The 23,974-nt window shown below is 43.1% G+C and overlaps 1 protein-coding gene across 1 annotated transcript in view; it reads right to left on the reverse strand.

Moving 5' to 3' along the window:
* Positions 1–18,953, reverse strand: part of Xkr4 (XK related 4) — a 364,675-nt gene extending 345,722 nt beyond the window's left edge. Inside the window, exon 1 of the mRNA XM_048420774.3 lies at positions 17,997–18,953. Coding sequence (XP_048276731.2) covers positions 17,997–18,793 — 797 coding nt within the window. The 5' untranslated portion in view covers positions 18,794–18,953. The remainder of the gene's footprint in view (positions 1–17,996) is intronic.
* Positions 18,954–23,974: the final 5,021 nt, after the last annotated feature.

The raw sequence follows: 23,974 nt of genomic DNA on the forward strand, positions 1-23,974 counted from the left end.
GAGCTTGACCTGGCAGATGGGGTAAGTGCTCAATCATTGTCAAGTGGGGTTCAAGGCTGGTGTGGCCATTTTGGAACACGGTACACAGTTTCTTACAAAACTGACCATTACATTCCTAGGTAACACAACAGTTGTGCTACTTGGAGCCAACAAAAATAAGATGAAAGGCCCTCCTATACACAAAGGATAAAGAAGCAGAGAAGGAAATCAGAGAAACATCACCTTTCACGATAGCCACAAATAGTATAAAATATCTTGGGGTTACTCTAACCAAGGAAGTGAAAGACCTATTTGACAAGAACTTTTAAGTCTTTGAAGAAAGAAATTGAGGAGGATACCAGAAAATGGAAAGACCTCCCCTGCTCTTGGATTGGGAGAATCAACATAGTAAAAATGGCAATTCTACCAAAAGCAATCTATAGATTCAATGCAATCCCCATCAAAATCCCATCAAACTTCTTCACAGACCTTGAGAGAACAATAATCAAGTTAATATGGAAAAACAAAAAACCCAGGATAGCCAAAACAATCTTATACAATAAAGGAACTTCTGGAGGCATTACCATCCCTGACTTCAAACTCTATTACAGAGCTACAGTATTGAAAACAGCTTGGTATTGGCATAAGAACAGAGAAGTCGACCTATGGAATCGAATAGAAGACCCAGATATTAACCCACAAACCTATGAACACCTAATTTTCGACAAGGGAGCTAAAGGTATACAATGGAAGAAGGAAAGCATCTTTAACAAATGGTGCTGGCATAATTGGATGTCAACTTGTAGAAGAATGAAAGTAGATCCATATCTATCACCATGCACAAAACTCAAGTCCAAATGGATTAAAGACATCAACATTAATCTGTCCACTTTGAACCTGATAGAAGAGAAAGTGGGAAGTAGTCTTCAAGATATAGGCACAGGAGGCCACTTCCTAAGTAGAACCCCAGTAGCACAGACAATAAGACAAACAATGAATAAATGGGACCTGCTGAAACTGAGAAGCTTCTGTAAAGCAAAGGACACTGTCAGTAAGACAAAAAGGCTACCTTCGGACTGGGAGAAGATCTTCACCAACCCCTCATCAGACAAAGGTCTGATCTCCAAAATATACAAAGAACTCAAGAAACTAGACACTAAATCTCTAATTAACCCAATTAAAAAATGGGGTACTGAACTGAACAGAGAATTCACAACAGATGAACTTCGAATGGCCAGAAGACACATAAGGACATGCTCAACCTCCTTAGCAATCAGGGAAATGCAAATCAAAACCACTTTGAGATACCATCTTACACCTGTCAGAATAGCTAAACTCAAAAACACCAATGATAGCCTATGCTGGAGAGGATGTAGAGTGAGGGGAACACTCATCCATTGTTGGTGGGAATGCAAACTTGTACAGCCGCTGTGGAAATCAGTGTGGCGGTTTCTCAGGAAACTGGGAGTCAACCTCCTTCAGGACCCAGCAATTCTACTCTTGGGAATATACCCAAGAGATGCCCTATCATACTACAAAAGTATTTGTTCAACTATGTTCATAGTTGCACTATTTGTAATAGCCAGAACATGGAAACAACCTAGGTGCCCCTCAATAGAAGAATGGTTAAGAAAGGTGTGGAACATATATACATTAGAGTTTTACTCAGCGGTAAAAAACAATGACATCTTGAATTTTGCATGCAAATGGATGGAAATAGAAAACGCTTTACTGAGTGAGGTAACCCAGACCCAAAAAGAGGAATATGGTATGTACTCACTCATAAGTGGATTCTAGCCATAGTTAAAGGTCTTTGAGTCTATAATTTGTGATCCTAGAGAAGCTAAATAAGAAGGTGAACCTGAAGAAAATCATATAGTTATCCTCCTGGATATTGGAACTAGGCAAGATTGCCAGGCAAACTTGGGTGCATGGGGGGTAGGGGGTTGGAAGTAGGGGAAGATGGTTAGGGAGAGGGGAGAGGGTGAGGATTGGGGATAGCTTGGGGGAATGGAAGGGGGGAGGGAGGAAGGATGGTTATGGGAGCAGGGAAGTTTATATCTCAACTAAGGGAGCCATTTTAGGGTTTGCAAGAGACTTGATTCTGGAGGGGTTCCCAGGCCCAAGGAATGGTCCCCAGATTGTACTCTGGGCAGCAGAGGAGAGGGTGCCTGAACTGGCCTTGGCCCATAACCATACTGACGAATATTTTGCATGTCACCACAGAACCTTCATATGGCAATGGATGGAGATAGAGACAGAGACACATATTGGAACACTGGATTTAACTCCCTAGGTCCAAATGAGAAGCAGAGGGAGGGAGATCGTGAGCAAGGAAAGCAAAATCAGAGGGGGCCTTCATCCAATGATGGATGGAGATAGAGACAGAGACCCACATTGGAGCACTGGAAGTCAAGACTGCGAAGGGTGCGTTCACCCACTGATACAAGGGGACTGGTCGAATGAGAGCTCACCAAGGCCAGCTGGACTGGGACTGAATGAGCATTTGATCAAACCGGATTCTCTGAATGTGGCTGACATGGGGGCTGACTGAGCCCCCGAGGTCCAAATGAAGACTGAGAAGCCATTGACAATGGCACTGGGTCTTGTTTCATCTGCAGGGACTGGCTTTTTGGGATCCTGGCCTGTTTGGATGCTCACCTTCCTGAACCTGGAGGGAGGGGGGAGGAACTTGGATTTCCCACAGGACAGGAAACCCTGACTGCTCTTGGGAATGGTGAGGGAGGAGGAGAGGGAGTGGGGGGAGCGTGAGGGTATTGGGAGGAGGGGAGGAAGTGGAAAGAGTGTTTTCGGAATCTTGAATAAACAAAATAAAAGAAAAAAAACAAAAAAAAGAAGATGAAAACTTATGCCCAAGCAAAACATTGCATATAAATATTTACAGCAGGGTTTTCCCCCAGAGTTGCTACAAATTGGAAGCATTCAACATATCTTTTAATTGATCAATGGATAAACTAAACATTAATCCATATAATGGAATATTATTCAGAAGTTTAAAGAGATTAGTTTTCAAGTCACCGAAAGATATGGAGGAATCCCCAAAGCATGCTGTCATGAAAGAACAATAGACAACAACATATCAGCATGATTTCAACCGCAGGGCACTCTGGGGAAAGGCAAAGCTGTAGACAGGACAAACATCAGTAGGTTGGAACACCAGGGGTTTGTGTTGAAGGCAGAGAAGAAGTAAACAGGGCAGAAGGGATTTGGGGGTAGCTAAGCTAATTTGTATAGTAATGTAATGGTGAATGCATGTCAGTTCATAAACACTCCTTAAACCCGTAGAATATGCAGCTGTTGGCTTTTGTTCTACAATAACATGTCAATAATTGCACTACTTGGAACAAATGCACCCTAGGAACAAAAGAGGGGAACCTGAAAGTGGTATCTGGGGAAGGTGACAGCAATACAGGGACACTCTGTACTTTCCAGCCCTCTTTTCCCCTGTAAATTTACTGCTCCAAGAGTATACAATGGAATAAAAGTCCCTCCCTTGGAAGGTGGTTTACTGAGCTGTTTTGAGCTTATAATGTAAAACTATCAAAGGAAGCAGATCCATCCCAGCCTTATAGTCTGAATGGCTCACACCTTATAGTCTGAATGAGGTGCCTGCACTTCAGCGACAGAGCTCTCTCTAGGCTGGAGTTCACACTCCTGCACAGAAAACAGAAGTTTACTTTTGAAAGTAAGAACGAGAAATCCAGCTAAATCTTCTGATACTGGATCTGGAGCAATAGATGAAGAGGGAATGGAATTCTGATCAAGCTCTTTCTAGCCTTAACCAGAGACCCATCAATAAATAACAAAGTTTGGCTTCTCTGACTCAGGAGGTGGGGTGCTCAAACAGGCTGGGCTCTGACTTCTGTGAAAATGTTCTAGCTAACTGGTGTAATCACGAAAGCCAGCCCTCTTTCTCACGCACATGTGTTAATCGCCATTGTGCAAGATTAGGGTGGTTATTACCGAGTTGTCAGACGCCCATTAATTATCCACTACACTGTATTTAACCGTAGTCTGATAAATCTTTTTAATTGCCCAGGCTGCATTTACCAAGCATCTTTATTTAACATGTTCCCGACTCTGTTTATGTTTATGCCTTTTCCAATAACTCATTAAATAGAGTCTTTAACTGCTACTATACGACTCCTTGTGATGACTCTGCCATGCCCACCCCCATGCTGTCATCTCGTTCCCTCGTTATACAGTATTGGAAACTTCTGAGTAGTTTCAAAGCCCCCCCCCCACCGTGTTTCCATTTCCCTAACTCTGAAGAGCACACAGACCCCTTCCTCGGTGTTAAGCTGAGGACGAAAGGCAGCTTTACGCAAAACCGCATTCAGACTGAGTCTCTCCACAACACTCATTCATGTGACTAAAAAAACTTAAAGCAAGTACAGATCCTTGGGAAGTCACTCATAGCACTGGTCAAGTTCAGATCCAACTCGCCATCCCAGCTACTGGCATTCTGGGCTTAGATCTCCTGTTTCAGCCCTTCAAAAATTTACCAAGTTCATTTACACATCCATTCTTTGGTTTCTGCTTGGTATTCCTGTCGTTTTCACTCAGACACTCTGATTTACCCTACTCTGTCAAGCAGTCCTGTCTCTGGCTTTTATGACACAAGCCACCTTTGAAGCAAGAATTATTAGAAATAAGAGATACTTTTGTAAGTCAGGAAAACCCTTGAAGCCCAGAACATACTTGTCATTAGTCTTGTGAGCATGAAGTCTGTATAAAGTGAGTTCTTCATAATATTTATTGAATGAATATTCTGAGATAAATGAAGTCATAGCCATTTTTTCCAGCATATTATACGTGACTAACCATTCGATCATGCGTGTTTTCATAGAACAACATCAGGAAAAAGTAAGGAAGACAGAGATATAAATTTTTCTGAAAACATAAGACGTGGGATTTAAAAAATGTAAGTACATAAAAACTCATTTTCTGACATAAAACATATTGGAAATCTCCTAGTATCATGGTAAATTATGCGTTGCAAAAATGCCATTGAACTGTAAAGGAAAATGATCCTGGCCATGTACATTGTTAAGCAAGAAAAACAATAAAGTAGGATGAGCCTGTATTGAGAGAGCTCCATCAATGAGTCATTTGCACATTGAAGAGTTACCTTTCAAGTAGCAACAATGGACTTCTTCTAATTATCAAATGTGTCCAATTGTGGAATTTTTTAGTCATTTGCTCTTAAGAACAAAAATTTGCATAATGTGGTCCTCTGAGATAGGTCTCAGGAGATGAGTGTCAAGTAGTGTCACACACTGGAGAGAGGGTGAGGGAGGAAGACAGAGGAAATTCTTCTGCGCCTGTGAGGTTGTGTGCCTGTGGTAGCGTTCTTCATTCATGGGCTATAACATAAGCAAATCTGAAATGTGACTACCTTAAAATGAGAAAATAAATACAGGCCAATTACATATTATTCACATGGGACTGGACCTTACACAGCATTCTCTTTTAAAGCTCTCATAAAATATATACAAGTGTAAAAAGACGTTTAACGGAATTTTCCTACATTGGGGGAAATTAAAACTGAGACACTAGACATTTGAATGACAGAACATGAAGACACTTGAATGTAGGTGCCTGGGGAGATCAGAAATTTGGATCCCCCTTGAGCTGTAGCTCCAGGCAGTTCTGAACCACCCAAAAAAGATGTTGGGAAGTGAAATCAGGCCTTTGGAAGAGCAGTTAACACTCTTAATAGCTGAGGCATCTCTCAAGTCTTTACTTAGTACTTTTTCCTGACAAATTACTCATTGCAGCCAAGACATATTTTCTTCTCAGTAGGTATCAGATGAGCATGAGACATTAAGGATGGGATTGATCTGCAGTTCCTGTACTTGAAGGTTGATCTATCACAAAAATATCAATCACAGTTTATAAAAATAAATAATACAACTCAGACAAAGACAACAGGTACGCTTGCATCTGAGTACATAAGTCCATGCAATAAGGTATATAATGGGTGGTTGTATTTTCAGCGTAGAGCTACAAGGGACATCAGAATTAAGCCGACTTTCTTTCTCTCTCTCTCTCTTATTTTAAATTATGGAAGATAATAACAAAGCCAAGAATCGGTGTGTCTCCTATTCTCATCAGAGAAAATTTTATAGTTAGTCTTGACTAGTTTTCACTGGTGTTATAGTAAAAGCAAACTCCCTGAGGTCATCAGCAAGTGTGTGTGTGTGCCTGTGTGTGTGTGTATGTGTGTGTGTGTGTGTGTGTGTGTGTGTGTACTAATGCTTTGTGTATGCTAAACATACAGTAAGCTACATGCCCAGCCCTCTTTTTCCTGTTTTTACAGCATGATTATTACATAAAGTTACATATTTACACTCTGTTTCTATTAGACATTGCTAGGCTTGAGAATGTCAGAGCTTCTCGAGGGAGAAGAGAGAAAGCATGAAAGGTAGGAAGATGCTCCTCTAACTCACTGTCTTGTATTAATCTCAGAACAGTAATACGGGAGGGAAGTTTGAGGCTTGGCAAAGTAATGCTGTCAGTGAGCACAGCTCTTTGCTCTTTGGTAGCACTGGGCACCCCAGCAAGTCTCTAGCCTTTTCTGGACTCAGCTGGGTCATCTTTAGACGGGAATGCCAAGCAGGATGATGCTACAGTGGTGCTTGCAAAAATATCATCCTTAATTGTCTTCATTAAATGATGCTTGCTGTATGCCAAAGAAGCCCACTATGCCATCAGGCATTAAGCATGAGAAAGGTAGGAACCACAATAAACTTTCACATAGAAGGGAATTTTGTCTCCCGAAGAGTTAGCATACATCAGTAAGTAATCGGTTTTATAACCTCCATTACTGACCTAACTAAAGGAGGGAAATACCACACGGTCCTTCCCCTGGTCACTTTCAGTAAAGTCTTACTAGTTATTGGAAACCCTTCAGTTTAGACTCCTCTCTTCTCCCTCGGGAAGCTCTGACATTCTTAAGTCTAGCAATGTCTAATAGAAACAGAATGTAAACCGCACATGTAATTTTATGTAATAATCATGCTGCAAAAACAGGAAAAAGAAGGTTGAGTTTTTAGTTTACGGTATGTTTAGCATACACAAGGCACTAATGTATATATACACACACATGTACCAAAATAAAACAAGTGAAATTAATTTTACCCTTGTATTGTATTTAACATGATCCACCTAAAACATCATAAATTTAACCTGTAACTTCTGTGAAATGTTTAGTAGACACCTATTAATCCTTTTCCTTCAAAACCCTCATGTGTCTGATACTCACTTCTCATCTCAGTAGGAAGCAGATACATTTTAATAACCTGCATATACATTTAATTATTTAATTTATTAAGTGATTGGTAGCCATGTGTCAATGGTAGCTAACCATCAAAAATCCATAGAAGTCCAGAGACTAAGGACATTACCACAACCTTCCTAATAAACAGTTGCTCTCTCAGTGAGGACCCAACAGTCATGTCCTAGAATCTAAGGGGTGGGAACCCTGGCAACAAGAACAATAAGACAACCACACGACAGGTTAAGTGAAGAAGTCAGGAGAAAAGCACTTAGTATCATTTCTGGTACGGCCACATCTCTCTAGAATGCTAATGGAAGTGGAGAAAATGGATATGTACACAGGTATGTATGCACCAACTCATCATTCTTGCTATTATTTTATTCTAATGCACAGGCAGGAGAGAAGGCTCAGGGAACACACAAGCTGTTGACCTGAGTTTGATCCCTGGAAGCCATATAAAGTTGGAAGGAGAGAACTGACTCTATAAAGTTGTCCTCTGACCTCCACATGTAACTTGTGGCATGCATGCCCCCCACCATCACACACACACACACACACACACACACACACACACACACACACACACACACACACAAACACACACACACACTCAAGAAGTACTCTTAGTTCTTAAGCAAAAATCACTGCCATGTTAGATGAGCTAACTTTGGAGCCAAAGACAGTTACAGTGACTGGATCATCCATGTTCTATTAATGTCCAGTTCCAATTAGCCTTTTCTGACCACTTAATACGAGAGGCTCCTTCTTTGAAATAACAGGTGATGCCCCATACTTTTTCAATTCCTTGTGCTTACTAATTAATCACTCAAGGTCCTGTTTCCGAGGCAGATTGCCATTCTTTAAGTTTGGGGTGGAGCAGAGACTCTGTTTTCCTTAGAAGCTTCAATTTTTCATGAATAAAATTATTCCAAAATACTGCATAAAATTACAATCAGGCATGTGTCTAAGATGCAATGGAAATATACAAGGATTCTGTGTTGGAACTTGGACCCTTTCCCTAAATTGTCTCATTGTGTGTATGCAAATATTCAGAACTCCACTTTAAAAGGGGAAATCTAAACCACTTTGGCTCTCTACAACGAGTCTCTTAGATTATGGGACTCTCAACTTTTACCACGAGTTTATGTCTGGCCCTTGTTCTATGTTTTCTCCATTAATAATGTTTGTTGGCTGGACTCTCTGAATAGCGATTTATTGCCTTCTTCTGATAACACAAAATCTTAACTCGGAGAACCTCAGAGAGCAGCCCCCGATGGTGCTCCCAAAGCAAGTTCATCTCATCAGCCTAATCATTTTTACAAGTACAACTTTGCTTGTTTTTGACAACAGAACACACTCCTCTGAAAGGAACTCGGCCAGAATGATAAAGTCCTGCTCTAATTTTCTAATAATATAGTTTATTCAAGCCTTCACTATCATGTTCTCACTCCTGATTCTAAGATTTGCAAAACCACCTAGCTATGAAATAAATTTCTCTGTTTTATTTCTCTCATTGCTAGGTTTTTTTTTCCTTTCTCCATCTAATAGAAGTGGATCTTATGAATAGCTCCTATATGCCTATTAGCAAATAAGAAAATACAACTCAGTGATATTTCTAAAGTTTGTGAGTATGCCTGGCTGATAAAACAACAACAACAACAACAAAAAAACAAAACAAAAAACAGTCTCCTGTCTTGCTACTCAGGTGATTTTTACCTTAAGGTAGGTAAGTAATATTATGTTAGCTAATTGTTGTTGTTGGTTGTTTTTCAAAATTTGAACACATCTAATGTGCATACTCTAGTTATTTGGTGCCAGGCTACTCTCTCAGGTCTAGAATACATTTTGAAACAGACCATCAATTTCTCAGCAAAACCCCCAGCAGGTTACCTGTGTCTTCCGCTTTTAATAGTAGCGTGTCCCCTAGAAATACAGAGCCCCGGGAGACACACTTCTCATTGTGCAAAGGTAGCAGCTCCAATGATGATAAATGCTTTGAGGGAAGCCTTTTTGAATTGACCTACATTTTTTAAATGATGGTTATTAATTTTACTTTTGCAAAACAGGAAATTAATTAACAAGCTGAAAGTCTATTAAAAGACAAAAGAAACCTTTCCAAATTCTTTCCCCTGCCACCCTGAAGATCACCTCTTCCTTATCACTATCTCAATGGCCCTGTGCCTGTGCCAGAAACTAATGACTGGCATAATGGGAGACTGCCTTGGGACTATGGCTCCAACTGCCTGCCTCCTTGACTTTATTTACTCTCTGCCACTGGGTTAGATAGACCTGGTTAGATAAAAGAATTGAGCCTCAAACTGAGGTCTCTATCATACTTATTGTCAAAGCTGCAAAGAAAAAACGGGAAGTCATGTTTTAACAGAAATGAGATCGCTCACATTTGTATCTCAGATAGGTGACTTAGTCAACGCAAAGTCATCAAAAGGCTTTTCAAGGCTTACTCCCGGTCTCTCTTACTTTTCTACGTGTGGGTGATTCTGCTTGACTCATCCTCACACACCCCACACACTGCCCACTGTTGTGTTTGTACAATGGAATCCCCTGGCAGAGAAATATAGCATGTGTGTAAACTGAGCCAAAGAAGTGGAGCCCGTTCAAACTTTCTACTGATGAACCGCAAAGACTAGAACACAGAACATACTTTGACGTATTTCTCACTTCAGAAAACATCTTAAAATGGGGGCTTAAAGGTGTTGCAACTTTTCAAATCTCTAATATTGGCACAGAATTAGAACGGACAATTCAAGCATCCAGATGCTGATCTTTTCTAGCAGAGGGCAACATGCCCTGGCATAGGCTTGGGGATGGTACCTTCACAGAGATCACACTATCAGAGACAGGACAACCCATGACACACTTTTAATTGTGAAGCAAATTGAGCTTTGGCAACAGTCTTCTTGCTGGCCTTGTAGCTGACCCTTTCACAGCCCATGGAGCTCTGTTCTGATTTGTTAACGACAGAGCCCCAGCTGTCCGCACTATGTGTAGATGGCAATTTTGAATCCCCAAGCCTGTATGGTATACATTTTGGAACTGGTGAATTCGGCACTTTAAGCATCCATTTCAAATACTGAAGTATGTGTTTTGATGGGAATAGTTTTATTTGATCGGAACTAAAATTTGAAAAGGACATAAAGTCAGGTGCTTTACGGTTTATGATTCCCTCTTTATGTGTAAGTCATGGCAGCCCGTGGGAGTTCTAACGCCATTACTATCAGCTCCTAAAAGATCACTGTAAATCTCTTTTGACTTACAGGAAGAAAAGGAGTCTCTCAAGGGCCCTGAAGGAACTCATGTGGGCCTCCTGGTATATACACTCTGGGTATCAGACACAAAAGGATTTGTAGCAAGAAAAGAATCAGAACTTTAGACCTGGAAACAACCTTAGATAATATTTTGGATCAAGGGTATCCTTTAAACAAGAAACTATGAATAGGAAGGATGAACCCAAAGACCTAAGCTTTGATCCATTATGGAAGCTGTGCTGTCTCATGCAAAGAGTTACACATGTTCCAGCAGACACAGGTGGATTTTCAGCTACTGTATGGCTAAACCATCTCATCTGAAGCCAAGTATAGTTAAAGAGGATAGATGTGTCTCCAAATATTCCTATCAGTGGCAATCTAACTATAAATTTATCCTTCTACTTGGGAGTTATATAAACAATCTAATAGTGTCAGTCTAGATCACCGACTTGTTTCTTGAGCCTCTCTTCGGAGTCCTTTGCCATCTGCCTTTCTCTGTGCATATTGTGTGTATAAAATTATGCTTCACGTTAGCAAGGTTACAAATTCTGAAAGAGAGATTGAAGGCCCCCCAAATGCCCAGCTAATTCCACATCGAGGCATATTATCAGTTAAATATACATAAGACAAATAAAAATATGAATCCCAAAGCTTACCCATGCTTACGGTTCTGTCAGCAAGAAAAGAGGAGTAATCTGGTCTTGTAGATGCATTTCCCCCCTCAGAGAGTGACCATAAAAATGAAGCGTAGCCCCCCCTTCCCTAACACCAACAATCTGAAAAAGAGGTAGGCTGATTTGTTCTATCCTTTCTAGAAAAATGCCGCACTTTTCTGATGCTCACTACCATTGGAAACCATAAAAACAAGCAGCAAGCTCAGTTACATACCCATAAGGAAAGGAGAAGCAGCCTGGGTTTTACCCACAGTTCATGCTCAGTGCTCAGTGAGGATGCCATGCTTTATGGTAATACAGGTATCAGAGACCTTTCTAGAATGAACTCTTTGAAAGGGTGGTCAGATTAAAGAAGTGGCCCCAGCAAATATATCAAGGGCACCTGAGGATTGTTGAACATGACTTAACAGCTCATCGAAACTGGAAACTCTGACCTGCTAATCACATTCTCATGCATGGTTCTGTCTGCCACCTCACACCTCACGCTGTAACATGACAAATTCTGTCCGAAATCCCAAGATCCAGTTAGTATGCCCCATGATTTTGTAAAACAAGCCAAAGAAATGGTTATTCTGATTGGCTAGTATGTATGTAAAGACAAGCCATCACATGGCTAAAGAAGTCATTTGTATTTAGACTTCTAGACAGACTCCAGAGTGCCTTATTTAGGATGCAAACTACAAAACACTTAAGAGCAAATGTATTGGAAATAAATCTAGCCAATAAGATTTTTAAAAGTCTTATTTTACTTTATTATTTTATTTTATGTGATGAGTATTTGCATCTGAGCATGACATGCATGCCTAGTGCCAACATTAGTAAGTCAGATCTCCTGAGACTGCAGTCACAGATAACTAACCAGTGGATCCTAGGAACTGAACCCAGGTCCTCCACAAGAGTAGCCAGTGCTCTTAATACTGAGCTATCCCTCAAACTCCAGTAAAAAAAGATTGTTTTTTAAATAAGAGACTGATCAAAAACTTTCAAAGTTACTACTGCCCAAACAATTAATGAATAATGTTCAAATCTGAGAGTGCATACACTCACATAAGAGTTATATTCAATTGCCATTGCTAAGATAGGCTGAGATGCTACAGAAAAATAGCGAACATGATTTTCACTCTCATGAAGAAAATATAGTTCAAGAAAATGGAAACAATTTTGGATGTTTTTAGTTATCAAAAGGTTACCATATAGATATATCCACCATATGGCTTATGTGTAAATCATTGCAACTCATACAGAGATCCACGGAAATGCACAAGGAGCTAGTTCTCTGACTATGTATGGATTTAGACCCATCAGCTAACTTAGGGACTACTCATGGTTGTACAGATTTGTGATATTCCAGGGAAGAAGACAGCTCTACAAGATGATAGCTTTTAAACCAGCACAACTACTGTATTTCAGGACAAGGCTGTCTCCTTCCTTTACCCGTGAAAAGCAGAAGTTAGTCTGCTACATTTGGAGCTGAATATAATGACGAAAATGGTCACAAAAGCACATGCCTGAAAGATAAGCTTCCACTACACCCCTCCACTGACAGTCAACATATCTCAAGCCTGTCTTTAACTCGCTTTCTTTCCCATTGCTGAGGCACCCCTATAAGAAGGCCACTGCTTATTCGTGAGTATGTCAGATTATACAACTACTTTGCAAATCTCTTTCCATGACTCCCATTCTTTTTTGTTTTTCTGTCTGTTTTTGTTTGATCGATATAGATTCAAAAGCACTCTACCAGTGAAGTAACAACCTTATCTGGTGGTCCTACACATTTTGCCAGAGTGTCTCCATGAAACTCCAAGGTCTCTTTCCATCACAAGCCTTCAACACTCATCAGAGCACCCTCCTACTTCTCTGGTAACTACAATAGCAGCCTCAACTTGATCATTTTTGGCTTGCTTCCCTCCCTCAACTGGAAATATTAAATTCTATTTTAGAATGTGAAAAACCATGTGACCTTCAGATAAAATGTATTATTTGTAAATTCAGATAAAATTTAGAGGTCTCTGTCTTAATTTCCATATACACAAAATGAAAGTGCTACATCGAACATTAGTTAAGGATCGAATAAAAAATAGAACAACTTTTTGGAGATTTTTAAGTACTAGCAAATTCGCTCATAGCAGATCAGGAAATATAAATTATATAGGGCAGTGTCCACCAATCCTAGAGAAGAGCTCTTTTCAAAAACAACAAAAATTACCCAAATACATTGTGTTCCAGAGTCTCCTCTTGTAGATTGTATAGGTGAAGCTAAACTGTTTCTCTGAGAAATAACTATTGTATTGGGTTTCTTTACATGTTTCAATAATACCCCAAATCAAGCCCTGTGAGGTCCATGGATTTCATGAATGGAAGAAACATTGTTGAATCAGAGGAAAGGGCGACATCTCTTCCGAGACTTTCAATTGTGAGCATTTGCTTTGAATAAAACGATGTTGTAACACTTTTGCAAACCACTGTCCTCTGTAATCATTCAGAGGTGACTCCTTGACTTCAGACTAAAATCTCATTCCTTTTCATTACCTAGTACAAAGAATTACTCAGTCTCTTTTCTAGCTGCTCCCCCCACCATGTGCTTGGGTGCCCACAGTACACCCTGTTCACTTTCTGCCCCAAGCACTTACGCTTTGCTGTCTTCAAGGCTATAAAGTGAATCATAATGTTTTCTCATCATTTAAAATTTTATGTGGACATCTCCTGCTTCCCATGAACCATCACGATTGCTTAAATTTCTATCCCTGGACTTAGCCTTATTTTGATGTTATCTGTTTATAGTCTGTCTCCCTCATGCGGGAGCAGATACCAAGATGAATATTTTATTTATCATCGGAAGACTGGTATCTGGAACAGTGCATTGCACACAGTAGGTACTTAATATAGGTTGAATGAATTAAATAATAAATATGCACAAGAAAGGAGCACAAATGTATAGAAAACAGCCATTCAATAAACAGGCCAAAGGCACCAACTTTGCCTAAACCACATCAGGATGCAGGATCAGTGTTGATGCAGTGAAGCAGATGTTTTACAGTGTGACCTTCATTCTGCTTTCCACTTTGTCTTTCTCTCCAGGGCCAATATCATTTATTTACAAGTGCTATCTGCATATCCACATACATTGTACCACCTAATCCTAAAAGCCACCACAGAATCATGCTATGCTGTCAAAATTCAATGCAACAACCAAGTAAGGTAGCAAGAGTAGTGCTGGACTTGTCTGATGTGTGCCCACTGGGAAGAGTCCTCCACTGATCTGAACTGTAACTCCCTTTCTACCTTGCCAATCTTAGTGCAGAAAGTCATTGTTTTCCCATATTTTTGTCATTGTCCAAGTGGGCACAGGGAGTTAGCTAATGATCAAGAATGGGCATAAGCTTTAGAGTAAGACAAACCTGCTTCTGAATGCTAGATACTATGTTCAGTATCAGGGTGAACCTGGAGTTATTGTAAGCCAGTTTTCTTATACAGAAGGATACTAACCATTCCTTTCCAGTTTCCTGTAAACTTAGGAGATTAAAAGCTGAGAAATTTTAAGTTTCCTGATGACATTACCATTGCCGTTTTTACCCAACCTTAGAGAAGGCATAGAGTAACTTTTCTTCAGAGACCACATTATTACAGGCCTAGTTAGTAGATGTGCCATTGTGATTCTCACTGGCTGACATGCATTCTTAGTCATTCTGGAATTATGTAAAGAGAATAATAAAGAGGCGTGCTCTCCTTCATTTGCAGGCACAGTTCCTTAAATCCATGGTTGCTCTTTCCACGTGCTAGCAAAAGCTCACTTCATTATTTTGCATGGTTCCTTCTCAGCACCACTTCCTATGGCTTTAAAAGCTTCCATTAATTTCTCATTAGTAAACTTTAATTAAAATGAACATGTATCATTGCTTTTAGCAGTTGTATTCATAATGCATGTATAATACATGCAAATTTAGTTCACAGCGTTTCAAATGGCTTATTTCAGAATAAATAAACACATGGATGTTATTTTTTAAAAAGAATTTTATCTACAGAAATATTTTAGACTCTGATCCTTCCCTAAAATAACTACAGTTTCATGACAATGCAATAAAAAGTTAGCAATCTTGATAAAAATCTATCTTATTCAAGACAGTAGCTGGTTAAAACATGAATAATGCCCTCTGAGCTTTAAACCATTGGTACCCTGGGGTTACTGCAGTCTTTGGATAGAATTCATTGAAAAGTAGAGTGAGGAGAGGCCAAGGGATACTTCTAATTGGAGGATCTATGGTGGTCTAACATATTACACTGTTACTAACATTATACAATCATCTTAGTTGTGTCCTTTTTATTACATATTATGAAAGACACACCCTCCACTAAAGTTCCATTCTGATGCTTAACACAGGGAGGTTGGAACATATTAGAAAGCATCTGAGCATTAAATTTCACAATCATTCTCACTCTTTATAGTTCTCTTCCTTAGGTCCAAGAACTTAAAAGCATGTTTTCAGAAAATAAAGATGCCATTTTTTTAGATCACAGTTCTACCAGATTACTGTGGGATTCCTCAAATATTTTGATCAACAGAAAATAATGGGTTAAGTAAGAATTCTGGTTTGCCTAGTGAACACGTCATTTGACCACGATGAAAAAGATTTGGTATTTCCAAAAAGAACAGTTCCACCCAGGTGAGCCTGTTATCAAAATTAACCTCAAAGTCTCTCAGGATTTGTAGGGATGCATAATAAAACTGGAGCCGTGTGTTCCTCCAAGGGCTGAGTCAGTTAGTGCACCTGTCTGACAACCTGTCATTCCCTTTCTGCTCTCAAGCCTACCCTTTTATCCCTTGTCCTCTCAGGGATTCTTTTAGACCCACTGACCCAGTGGCTATTGTCTCAGTGTAGCATCTGTGCCACAGTTTTCCTGCTTCTCACTTTCTGAATAAGATTTCCTGAAGAAATGAAACATTGTTTTCAGTTGGTAAAGTGTTTAAATTCGAAAGTCTAATAAACACTCTAAATGAAATTACTCTTCAGTTCACTGAGTTTGACACCACATGCTTTTCCAGAAATATCAATCTGTAGGAGACATGCACAGTTTATCCGTGACTATACCTAAGAAGTGTTGGCATGATTGATATAGACATAGTTAAAAGGGAGTGATTTCAAAATGTTTTATAAAGTTACCAAATAGAATAGTAAACTCTCTGTACCACACTGCTAGATTAAACTTGCTAACCATGTAATTCAAGTCACCAAATAATTTCAACAATTAAACAAGCCTTATAGTTCTTCCTCATAATTGAAGAATACCCAACTCTAGATCTTGCAGAAGTCCTCTGTGGGAAATAGAGCTGCCGCAGCTGCTGGTGTTTTAGAAAGTCTCCTTGAGTTTCCACATCAATACGCCTGACAATACACTGTGTACCACTTCCCCAGAAGGCGTCTCCTCTAAGTAATTTGGAAGGCCAGAGATTGGTATCTATGACCAAGCTACCCAGTTTTACAAATATGGATCCTAAGAAATGCAGCAGAATTGTTACACTCACTGCTCAGATGAGAACGCTGCTGTTCACCAGAAAGGAAAAGAAGTCAGTGAATCTATTCTACCGATGCTCTGAGCTGTTTCTTCATGGGATGCTTCGTCATGTCAATGACCCACAATGTACTTGATCATAAAACCAACTACAGGTGAAATTTTAAAACACTGACCAGTGTCAGTGCACTTGGTAGGAAGTTCCCACACACTGCACTACACATTTACTAAGCCATCTTGAATCCGAGGAACCTCTAGGGTCTCTATGTTCTTTGACACTCATACTTTCTATGTGTTAAACTTTGCTTTCTAAAAATTCTAAACACATGAAAGTGAAAGGACCACATTTGTGAGCATATTGTTCCGTTACATTGCTAGGTCCATGCAGTGATGTCTGAGGGATGCCCCTCCCCCTCCAACGAGTTGAGTATTTTACTTGTACTTCAGTTTATAAGTGGAAGTGATAACTATGGAAAGAGACTTGGTAGATGGAGTGGTAAGCAGCAAGTCAACCAATGAAAATGCCAAGCGCAGTTAACGTTTACCCAGTGTGCTTACTACCCCTGTTCCAAAGGCTCTCAGTTACGTGCAGAGCTAGACATGGGGATACCACAAAGTAATCGGAAGTATTCCATATCAGTTCAGGTATCATAAAGCCTGATCACTTGTACACACACTACATAAAATGATTATATCTTGATTCATGTTATAAATACGACAAATCAGATATCAGCACTACGTGGAGCATAGTACTTCTTTAGCAGTCATTATTCAAGTGTGGGTTCCTTTGAACAGTAATAATTCCTATCTAACTAAATTAGTAATTTTACCCCCAGAACAAAGAGAAACATACAAAGTTCAGCACACCACAAATGTGAGATAAGGAATAATGGCTTTGAGAAAGTGTGACAGGAACTCTGTACTAATGAATTAGTGTGTCTACTATCTGGGGAGAAGTTGTAGCATAGACAGAAAGCAGCGAGCCCGTGAGAAGACAGGATGCATGAAAGACCTCAAACACGTTCATGTCCATGCCCTTCCCTGATTTCTCTTTCCTCACCTAACCTGAATAGGTAGGTAGGTAGGAAGGGAGGGAGGAAGGGAGGAAGAAGAGGAGGGAGAGTGCACTTTAGAAAAGAAAGAAAGAAACCCAAAAAGTGACTAGGCTTACTACCACAATCATCTCGGACGATTTCATGCAAAATCAGAGCAATGGGCATATAGGAGAGGCAGTAGTTCCCCTCGACCCCCATCTTGATACAGTACCTCCAGACTTGCCCGAGCTGCAAGATGTGGATGAGGGACTGCAGAAGCCAGATGCAGAAGGAACAGGACGCAGACCTGTGCTTGCTGCTGGTCCGGGTGGCCTCGTTGCTGATGCTACCGCTGTTGGTGGCGGCGATGTTGCTCTTGCTGGCGTTGGATGCTTGCCTCTGCGGCGTAGAAGGGCGAGCCTCGCCTTCCCCAACTGCAGACCCACCGCTGACCACTGTCTTGCAATCTGGTCCAGGCTGCTGGTAGCTGGAGGCCATGGCCGTAGCGCTGTCCTCGGTGCTGAAATCGTGCACAAACCAGCGGAAGCTGAACACTTGCACAGAGAGCGAGCCCAGCACCACGAAGAAGAGCGTGAGCCCAAACCACCAGCGCTGGCCACGCAGGTAGTAGTCCACGGCGAGCCAGATGTCCGTTCCCACGTCCGCGAAGTACACGGCCACGGCGGCCAGGATCCAGAGGCAGTCCCACAGCGAGTAGCGCCGCTGCTCCCTTCCCAGGCGCAGGCACAGCGCCGCCGAGCCCGCCCCGCTGCCCGGGCCGCCGCCGCCCGAGCCGCCCGAGCCCGCCGAGCCACCGCTCCCCGCGCAGCAGCAGCAGCAGCGCGAGCAGCCGCCGCCGTCCGGGCAGCAGCCGCCCCCAGCCGCCTCCGCGTCCTCGGCTCCGGGACCCGACGGCAAGCCGGGAGCCAGTCCTTGCACCGAGCCCGAATTGTCCGAGTTCTGCAGCGGGGTGAACGCCACGTCGCTGCTCTTCTTCATCTTCAGCCTCCCGTCTGACTTAGCGGCCATGATGCCTCGGCAGCAAAGGAGAGCCCTCCTTTATTTGACACCTGTCCCTGCTGTCTCCTCCTCCCGCCACCTCCTCGCCTCGCCCCGGCTTCCCTCCTGGCCGCGCCGCTCTCCCGCGCCTGCTCCTGCGCCCTATCGCCCGCCGCCGCCGCCCGCGGGGCTGGGCGCTGGGCCCGGCTAGCCGCACGTTCGGGGCCCGCAGGAGCGCCGCCTGGCTGGCTGCGCCGAGCCCAGCTGCTCGCGCCGGCCCGCGCGCGCCCCTGCCAGCCGCCCGCGCTCCGCACCGTCCCGGCCCCGCGGCTGCAGCACGAGCCGCCGCGGCCGCCAGCAGCAGGAGCAGCAGCGGCCGCCGCGGCGCTCCTCGGACCTGCACATTCCTCTCCTCCCCTCGCGCGCGCTCCCTCCTCCCGCAGCCTCTCCTCCACCAGCTGACTCCGAGGGAGAGGATGACCTCATCCCTTCCCTTCCAGCTGCCGCCGCTCCCACCCCGGCTGGGGAGGGGCGAGAAGAAGGAGGGCCTGGAGGAGGGGCCGGGACCGAGGGGGAGCGGCGGGCGGCGAGGGGTGGGGAGCTTCTTGGCCAGTGCGGGACGCGGAGGGCGGCGAAGCGGCAGTCGGAGGCCTGGGCTCGTGGGATTTCGGAGAGCGCTGGGTGGATTTGATCGACGCTGTGGGGGCGGGGGGAGGCAGTGGAGGGAGTGGAGGAGTATCCGCGTCCGGCCACCACCGAGGGCAGGGGGTGGTGGGCACGAGCGGGCGTGGCAGCGGCGAGGACCAGGAAAGGGCAGGCCTCTTTGTACTGCACCCGGAGTTCGGGCACCTGGCCGGGTTGTGGAGTGTCACTGGCGCCCACGAGGGTGAACAGAGTGCTTTAACTTGGAAGCCTTGGCCCCTGTGCCGGCAGCGATAGTGGGCGTGCCAGGCTTTGGAGATCCAGGGAGGCACAGGATCTGCAGGGCTGGATCACCCAAAGCAAAGCTGGCAGCGGAGGGCGTGCCCTCGGGGTAAGGAGAGGGCAACACCAGGGATCGAGTGCTAGCAAACCCCACCCAGCCTGGGGAGATGCGAAGGCCCTCCGGCCCTATCCCTTTCAGGGGCCGGTGCCCCCACCCCAAGCGCTTAAGGAGTCGGAGGCACCAGCACTAGGCAGACTAGGAGGTGGGGCCACTCCTAACCGCAGGTGCAGGTGGGAAACGCAGCACCCCTGGCGGCTGCCTGGAGCGCGGCGACGGGCGGAGGGACGCTGCTAGCAACCGGGAGAAACGAGGACCGGCCCCGCCCTCGGTCCCGCGGGGAGTGGCAGATCTCAAAGGTGGTGCCACCTCTCTTATTCCAAAACTGAAATTACCTTCCCTTAAACTATAAACGGACAGATTCGCCGTGTCGTCTCACAACTACAGAAATGACTCAAATTTAATCCATCTTCAGAGAGAATGCAAGAATAACACATGTTGCAGACTTTTTTTTTTAATCTTTCAGTCTTTAAATCCCAATAAAATATGGGATTTTCTTTACCGTTTCTAGACCAAGAAAACCTGCGCTTTGGTTTGTCTCACTTAGTTTTTGCAAATATAAGGGACAAAGAGGGTAATTCTTAAATTGCAGTGTGACTCACGGTTTGAATCCAGACGAAAGTGGGGGCTGCACTCTTGCTGCAGCCAGGAAGGACACCAGTTAGTGTCTTCATGGACCTGGAGATAAAGGTTAGCATTCCGCATCCCCTGGCCCCTCCCTGGGGCAGCTCCAGGTGAGTTTGCACTAATTGATAGTGCCATTCTTGGCAGCACGTGGTGAAAGTGCAGGAATTTCTTAGCATGTAAAAATGCTCGCTGGTATACCACCAGCACAGGCTACCACACTGCCGTTTTAGCTCCAGCCTGACCAGAGTGGGATTCTTCTCAAGCATTAGTTACACAGCCCATTGTCCTCAAAGTCAGAGCCTAGGGCTTCTGTTGCTTCAGCTTTGCCTGCCATCCTGGTAGAAGAGTTTGTGGCCCTGGAGCCATAAGTGCTTATATGTCACATGCTAAAGCAAATTTTCTAGGAAAAGACGGGTGGTGATTGAGGGACCACACAGCAGTCACATGCCACATTGGGACAGGCATTTTAAAATCCATATTCCCAACTGGGCCATTTGGAGTAGAAGTTGCCGATTTGGAAAATACCCTGGTTCTTTTTCTCTAGAGTTCTGCTCTAAGATTCCATCTCCAGGGCTCTATGGCTGTTCATGCTTTGTGCCAAACCATTAGGGAGACGACGGATCTCTTAGGTAACAAGGTCCTCAGAGGTAGCGTGTGTTCTAGACCAAATACTACATCTTAAGTTGCACCAGGCTCGGAAAGCCCTGTGGAGTGGCTGAGTTGTTTGCTATCAGCAGCAGGCTGACACTTCACTGTAGGACTGGCGGTGGTGAGGGAGTGAGGAGGGAGGGGGGCGCCTTGTTAGATAGTATCCTCTGTCTCCAGCACAGCACAGACTATTTGCTCAGTAAATAATAGTGAAGTGAATGCATGAATTTCTGGAGAGAACATTCCATGACAGGAAGAATGCAACATTCTGTGCTGACAAATGTTCCCATGGAAACATAGGAATTATGAGACTTTTCTGTTAGATTCCGAAAAAGGAATAACTAGCGACGGTTTGCTTATTAGTATATTCATTCAAAACCACCTAGAGTCTCCTTAAAGTTGCCTCGGTGCATCTCTGAAAAGTAATGGCGACCCATAGCTAGCAGAAGTAGTTGTAGAGAGGTCAGAGTGAGCCATTTCACATACAGGCTCTGCTAATTCCTAGCCCCATGATCCTGCCAAATTACTTAACACACAGGATTAATATGAGGATTAGATGAGATCATGTATGGTGCTAGGCTTTGCACTCAATATTGTTTTCTACAGCCTCTAATCCCATACATAGATTCAACATTCACATCTCAGAGCTAGTTGTTAATTTCACCTCCTCAATCATAATGGCTGCACCTGTCCAAACAGCTGGACATGGTGGCTAAGAGATCAAAGTTCAGACTTAGAATGTTTCTTGGTCATGGTACTTAAACTCCGTTGCCCTGAATCTTATCTTACTCTTTCTAAAGTGGAGATGCTGATCTCTGGGATTCAGTAATGTCAGGGCCACATTTTTACAAATGCAAAAGAGCAGTCCCGTGTCATGTCGAGCACATTTTGTACATTATTTTGGCTATGTTCGCCCCATTTCTTCCACCCCTTCATGACTCCAGGCTTAACTAACACTTTTTGTGTAGCTATTTAGCTTCTTCAAAATTAGACCTTCAAACCCAGTGATCACATCATTTGTCTCGGAATCAACTGATGTTCAACACAGATTCCTGGTCTATCAGAAATGTGACCTCATCTCCAATAACCTTAGCCTAGAGATGAATCACTATTGTCGTAACCTAAACCTGTTACTACTCTGTAGCTTCATAGTCCCAGTGTTAAGCATCCTACTTTGATTAGCCCCTCATCTATGGTCCGCTCTTTTCAGAAAGGACACTTGAATCTAGATTTTTTCTCACTTTTGTTTGTGTTACCATTTCTACTTACACATTACAATTTGCATGCTTCATCTTATGCTTAGCACCTCTTAAATACATCTTCAGCTAGGAATGTCCTTCTGATTGAGAAAACACTCCCTACAAGCATGCACACATGCACGCAAGCACACATACCACTAGTTAAAGCTTGCTCTTCACTTCCTTCAGGTCTGAGCCAGGGGAGTTCACATTTCTGCACACCTGCTGGGCTGAGGCATAGCTATTCTTAACTACATCCCTTTGAGTCCTTGACTGTCAACCCAAGGTGGAAACTGAGACCAATCGTAAGCTCATCTCTTCTTCTTAATCTATTCACATTTCACTTTCTAAAATTACTGTAATTCTCTTAAACTCTACGCATCTTCTTTATCATCCTTGCCCTTATTTTACTGAGGAAAAATGAAAACCATCCACAGGTTTCACCATTTTCTTTGCCACCTGCAGGCACCTGTACCCACTTCTGATCCACATGTCTAGCCACCTTTGCTGTTTTTGAAGTTTTTTTTCTCCCCAGAAAAATGCCCCTGGGCCTGCTTTCTTCTTTATCACTCTTTGTCCCTTACATGTATTCAGAAACATGGCAAACAGCTGTTCTTCAGGCACCGTCTTCCAAAGTCACTGATGGTCTGGGCTCAGATCCTCCATTTTGCAGTCCCTCACAAGGCTCAGTGCATTTGACATAGGATGCCATTCCTTTCTTCATGAAATCTCTTCTTCCCACACACTCTGCTTTTGTTTGTTTCAGTGGCTTCTCTTTTTCTCCTAATTCTGTTTCTCTGCTCATTCTCCTTCATTTCCACTACTTTAAATAGGACCAGTCCCTGAACTTACCTTTATATACTCTGACTTTCTTAAAAACTTGAGTAGCACAATAAAAATACCTCCGATATGCTGGTGACTCCTGTACCTTTGCACGCTAGGTGCCCTGCCTGCACATGGTGCTTCATTTGCATTCTTACTTAGGTGCTCAACAGAAATCTCAAACTTAGAAATTGGCCAGAACTGAACTCAGATCTCCCCGTTTGTTCTTTCTTTTTCATTTCATCTGAGCTTTATTCTCAAAACACAAAAAGAAAGGAGAAAATAAGAAAAGAAAAGGAGTCATCTTCAACTGCTTTTTCAGTAGGCCCCCAAGGCTAACCTGCCAGAAATACTTTAGTGCTACTTTCAAAATCTATTTTATCTGGCCCTTTCTCCTGTCTTCTTTGGTCACCATCTGACTTGAGTAATATAATCACTCACCTGGATCTTCCCTTTCTTGCACACTAGCTGTTTCTTCTTTGCTTTCCCACCATCAGTACCACAGTCAGGGAAAGTTCTTTACAAAACAGCGCATGACTAAGGGGGCATGGCATGGAGAAAGGGGGTGGGCAGGACTATAGGGGGTATGCTCAACATACTTGTATGAAAATATCTTTATGTAACAGAATACCGTGTGCGGTGGGAACGCCTTCAGCCCATAGCAACAACCATGTACCAAGAATATATGCAATGAAAATTTTTAGCAGGTTGAAGATGTAAAACTTAAGATGGCAGGCTAGAGGCGAGCAGCAGCTTCTCAGAAAACACCTGGAGACGGGGAGACACTGAGCTTTCGCAGTGGACAGAGACGTGGAGAAACCCGAAACTGTGATA

Source organism: Myodes glareolus, chromosome 16 (assembly GCF_982192425.1).
Source record: "Myodes glareolus chromosome 16, mMyoGla1.1, whole genome shotgun sequence".
Taxonomy (NCBI): domain Eukaryota; kingdom Metazoa; phylum Chordata; class Mammalia; order Rodentia; family Cricetidae; genus Myodes; species Myodes glareolus.